General features: G+C 53.9%; 1 protein-coding gene across 1 annotated transcript in view; it reads right to left on the bottom strand.

The window, feature by feature from the left end:
* Positions 1-301: 301 nt before the first annotated feature.
* Positions 302-5,355, bottom strand: part of SEC16B (SEC16 homolog B (S. cerevisiae)) — a gene marked incomplete at its 5' end in the record, with an annotated part of 19,050 nt that continues 13,996 nt past the window's right edge. Inside the window, 9 exons of the mRNA XM_010191354.1 lie at positions 302-370; positions 649-698; positions 824-907; positions 1,050-1,131; positions 1,478-1,585; positions 1,764-1,910; positions 2,251-2,321; positions 2,840-3,079; positions 4,937-5,009. Of these exons, the coding sequence (XP_010189656.1) occupies positions 302-370; positions 649-698; positions 824-907; positions 1,050-1,131; positions 1,478-1,585; positions 1,764-1,910; positions 2,251-2,321; positions 2,840-3,079; positions 4,937-5,009 (924 nt within the window). The remainder of the gene's footprint in view (positions 371-648; positions 699-823; positions 908-1,049; positions 1,132-1,477; positions 1,586-1,763; positions 1,911-2,250; positions 2,322-2,839; positions 3,080-4,936; positions 5,010-5,355) is intronic.

Raw genomic sequence — 5,355 nt, 5'->3', positions numbered from 1 at the left:
GGTGCTTTGAGACAGACTCACGGCCGGCTGTGATTGAGCTCAATGGGTGAGGTGGGGCATTGCCCTACAACCCAATTCAGACTACTCTCCTCCGGACACCTTTTATTTATAATACCCACAACATCGGGACAGAGGTTGGGCCTGACGGTCCCCAGACAGTGCCCTGCATCATCGGCCAGGATCAGCAGCCCCAACCCCTGTCACCATTTATATCAAAATAACCACAAACACGATTTTAATTAAACCTTTCCACAAACAGCTCTTGATTATGATGTGTACCCCCCCACATGCGGCTCTCTGCTCACAGCAGGTTGGGGTAGCGGTGCTGGGAAAGCAGCCTGGGTTGACTGGGTCGAGAAGCAGCAGCGAGCTGGGAAACAGAGATGGCATTAAGGAAGAGGTTGTACCCCAAAATGTGAGCTCTACTGTTGTCAGGATGCTGCCACAAGCATCCTCTCCCCCCATCACACACCCTCCATCACTTCCCTCCCCCAGTTTAGTGTCTTATAAACCCCAAATTCCTATACCTGGGGCTGGTATCCTCTATATCCCCCTGCCCATAGCAGATTGCAGGCAATTTGGCATCACCTCAAAAGCCAGAAACCACCCCCCAGCCTATCCAGTGACACCCCAGGACACTGCTCTCACCTGAGAGACCTGGACAGGGTTGAAGAGGGGGACTGATCCCACCGGTAGGGAGGATTCATGGGAGCCAGTCTGGAAGGAGTGAAGGGAGAGAAACTTAACAGCCACCCCCTATTTTGGAACACTCCCCATCAGACACAAATGCACCTCCCTCCTCTCCTCACCTGCTCTCCTGCTGGCTCCCCACCACCCGAATCCCATGAGCCTTTCATCTCAATAGACACTGGAGTAACAGGAAAGGTATTTTCACCTTGCATTCCTCCTGGGACATGAGACCACAAAAACAAAACAAAACAAGCCAATAAAACACAAAACAACAACAAAAAACACACTCTTAAAATTAAGAGGAGCAGCTTCTAAAATGTTGATGGGGAACAGAGTGAGGGAACCCACACAGCATTTACCAGGATTTCTGGATGGAGACTGAGCAAAAGGGCTTGTCCCGGGCGTGAGAGGATCATCAGATGGTGATGGTGACGTTCGTTCCTGAAACCACATCCACCCCTTTAGAGCAGAAGCTCCTTGCATGCTGAGAAGACCTCTACACCAGAAACCACACCACACTTTCAGGGTAACTCTCTGCACCCATCATCATGAGCTTTATAAATTGTACAATTATTAATTAAATATTCACTTCCAGGCTGAAAGGGTTCCTGGTCCTGCTCTGTCCCCACAGAGTGGCTGGGACATGATGAGCTGTGCACTGACATGGCCCAGCCACCTGCATGAGGACAGAGGGAAAAAGCCTGGGTGGAGGGGGAGATGTATGACCTGTCCCCATGGCCGTAACCCTAGGTGTCACCCAGGGACAGGACAGGTTTTCAGCCCCTACCTGCGATCCCAGAGTGGGGGAGTCTGGGGCCCTCTCAGATGATGTTTTGGGAGACGTTTCCTTGGTGGGCTTTGACCAAAACCAGCCAAACCATCTAAATCCAGAGCCCTGGGAAATGGAGATTATCACAGTCAATGGAAATGGGTGAGAAGGGGAGGATGCCACGGCCACCCAGATTGCCCCCCACATCAGCCAGAAGCAGGCATCAGGTCAGGGCAGGCATGGCAGGCATCAGGGACAGGCAAGCTCAGAGCATGAAGCTTCACATCAGCTCTGACATGCTTACCTTATCTTCACCCGGCTTCTCCGCCTCTGCTGGTGCCTGCTCTTCAGCAGTATCTTCAGCTGCGCTGTCCGAGGAAGCTTGGCTGTCATCTTCCAAGGAGATGGTGGAGCTCTCAGAGATGGTCCGAGCCCTTGCCTTTAGCTCCTCCTGGCATCAGACAGCAAAGCTGCCACTTGGTGTTCCCAGAGGAGACACTCCAAGCATGATCAGAGCATCCCCAGGACTCCTCCATGCCAGGCTTAGCAGATAGCATTGGGGGAACTGCTGCATCCCTTATACAGCAAGTGGGGAAGAACAGCACCCACAGCGCGGTGCAGAGGGCTGCCCATGGTCCCAGAGGTGGGAGCCTGGAGAGGGCTACCCTGACCTGTCAGGTCCCCAAAGAGACAGTTGGCATCATGATGACAGGTTTCTGTGCACAGAAGGATGAGCCAGAGAGTCCCAAATCCCCCCAGGGCCCCCAGTGGAAAGGTCTCCTCTGACTCACCTGCTCTGCTGGGAGGGATGGCTGCACCCCTCCAGGAGACAGCGAGGCACCCCAGGACACCCCAGCTTCTCCTGTGGAGCAGAGGGAAGGACACAGTCAGGGTTTGGCCTGAGGAGCTCCTGCTGTGTCTATCAGAGGTATTTTCAGTGCTGCTGTCACCCCACCCCAGAGCAAAACCCTGTGCCCAAGATGTCCCCCCAAGAGATGTAAAAGACCATTCTGGTCCCGTCCCTGCTGGCACCAGGGAAGGATGAAGCCACAAGCTGTTTTTCCCATCCAGCAGGAAAGTGGCAGCACTGCCACCAACCCACAGCAGCTGCCCTCCCTTGCTGATTTTGGACAAGGCGTTCCAAAAATGAAGACCCTCCTGCTCAGGGCAGCCAGCACTGGTGGACACAGTTTGTGTGCGTGGCACCGTGGCAATCACGGCTCCACGTCTGGGCAAGGCTGGAGGGAAATCAGGCACTGGATGAAGGCAGCAGCATTTGAAGTGACACAGATGCCATCGGGGATCACGCTTCCCTGAGGAACACACCATCCCTCTGCTGCTATCTGGGGCCAGGCATTTTTGCAGAGGAACAACACTTACCTGCCAGTGGCACTGCCTGTGGAGGCAGCTCAGGAAAAACCCCTCCTGGAAGGGTGGCCGTCACTGGGGGCTGCAGCTCTTGCCCAACATCCAGCAGTGGTGATGCTGCAACCTGACCAGGTGCTGAGGACTGGAGGGACACATCCTCATGGGAGATGGGGCCTTGTGATGGTACAGGCTGGTACCACTGGTTGTTCTGGGAGCCGTCACTCTGCGGAAGCTCATGGCCAGGCTCTCCATCTAAAAACAGAAAAAAAAACCAAGAAAAAACACACAAAAAAACCACCTTGGGAATTTACTGTACTGATAATTATTAATTCTCTTCTATTATACACCAGTGGGACCCCAAAGGGTGAGGAGAGACCCCAGGGACCACATGCAGGCGAGGGAGGAGGCAGGGCACAGCAGTGAGGACCTTTCAGAGGCTTCAAGGGAGGTGGGCTGTGAAAGACGGGAGAAAAACCTCCTGGGAGCATGCCTGAGGTTGCAAACGAGCTCGGCAAGGGAATGCCGTGGCAGTGAGCAGTCCAAGACCAAGTAGCACTGGCCCAGCAGCTCAAAGGAGCCTGTGGCCTCCCTCTAGCTTTTTCTTCTTGCTGCACACTCTGAGCAGGAAAAAAAATTCAGCCTTTATTCCTGCTCCCCAGGAGCACCCACGGATGAGTTTCTTGCTTTAGGCAGATTTATTCAGGGTTGAGTTTTGTTGTTTGAAAGGCAGGTTGAGCAAGCAGAGTTTGTTTTATTTAACGCACACAGGCATTGCTCTGTCTGATGTTGGACATGGTGTGGGCAGCACGCTGCCTTTGGTCCCAGCTGCGTATCCTGCATGTTCCAGCTCTGCAGCCCCTGGCCAGAGATGTGCAGGACAGCAGGAAGTTTCTGTCCCATTGCTGTCAGACATGGCCAGGTCTTAGCCTAGGAACAGATTATAGCACCTCTTGGATGCGGTGCTACAAAACCCATTGCTTTGCCTGCCAGCATCACCTCCAGCCTGCTCAGGATAAGCTTCACACCCATGAGCTGCTCCAGCATGGCCTGGAGATGCTCAAGATCTACAGGGAGAAGGATGGATGCTCAGCTCCACGCTGCCCAGCTGGAACAAGCCAAGGAGGAGAGCCCAGGCTGTGAGGATGGAGAGGGAGGCTTCTGTGGCCACATAGATCTCAGCTTGACACCTTGATTCAGGCTTTTTCTTCCCAAGACGGATGACTTCTGTTCCAAGCCAGCTTTCTCTGTGTGCGGGTCCTTCAGATGGTGACTCTGGATGGCCTTCTCAATGAACAAAAAGTGCCAAGCATCAGGAAAGCGAGCTGTGGAGACCACACGGAGCAGGTCTGGCCGTTCAGAGAAGCCATCTCATCATACCTGCGGCTTTTTTCCAGGGAAGGATGATCATAGCCTCAGCCCTGATGGCAGCAGAAGGCAATCAGGATTGATGATCCTTTTTACTGCCTGGGAGGGCTCTTTGAAGAGGGATTTGGCAGCAACAGGGAAAGCTGATAGGAAGAAACGGCTTGGAGGAATTTGTCATGTTTTATTCTGTCCATACCAGCCTTTTCTCTCCACCCACCAGTGCCAGCACTCCCAGCAGAAAGCCAGATCCAAGCAGCAGCGAGGAGCAGCGAGCTGTGCCAGGGTATCCTGCTGATAGAGGCGGCCGTGAAGCAATGCTGATGGTTCACCAGCCTCTGACTTGGTAGGACATCCCGCTGGACACGCTGTCCAGCCAGGAAGGGAAAGCTCTCCAGTCCTTCCCTCGACAGCCACCCAGCAGAAGCTCACACTCCTCATCTTGATGTCCCCACTTCTCCTCCCACAGTGGCCACAAGGACTCCTGAAGCTGTGACAATTAGGCTCAATTACTCAGACTTCGTACGGAGAGCACGAGCATCAACCCTTTGATGTGCAGCCCACATCCAGCAGCCCCACGCCAGAGGGATCCATCCAGGCAGGAGCAAAATTGTAAGCTTTGCGGGGATGTAAGGGGCAAGAGACAGCTGCTGAGAGATGCCCTGGGGAGAGATGGCCCCAGCCGATGGTAGCACAACACCATGCGCTGAGAAGCCTGATTGCAACCTGCTGCTTCATTTTCTTTACCTGCCATTGATGCAGCAGTCCAGGAGAGCCCTGGCTGAGCGGATGCCACCTCTGAAGGAAGGTTGTCTCCCATCTGCAAGGAGTTGGAGGGAAAATGGGATAAAACAGATGGAAAAAATGGATGGCACAGGGCAAAGACCAGGGAAAGCACAAAGCTGATGTGCAGGAAGGGCAGTGCCAGCGGGTCTGGGGCTCACAACCCACCACAGGCTGTGGGTGAGACCAGAGTTAAGGGACCCAAGAGCACACATCTGCAAGTTGATGCCCTGCTAGTGTCTTATGCAATGTCCTCACCACAAGAGGAGATCATCATTCACCCACCAGCCCCTGACCACCCTTCCTTGAGCCAAGACAAGGAGCACTTTGCCCAGTGTGAAGCTCTTCAGCCCTTGCTCTTTGTGCCTTTGGACATTGCAGCC

This window comes from Mesitornis unicolor, unplaced genomic scaffold (genome assembly GCF_000695765.1).
Source record: "Mesitornis unicolor isolate BGI_N332 unplaced genomic scaffold, ASM69576v1 scaffold10559, whole genome shotgun sequence".
Classification (NCBI taxonomy): domain Eukaryota; kingdom Metazoa; phylum Chordata; class Aves; order Mesitornithiformes; family Mesitornithidae; genus Mesitornis; species Mesitornis unicolor.
This window is presented reverse-complemented; position numbering and strand designations above follow the sequence as displayed.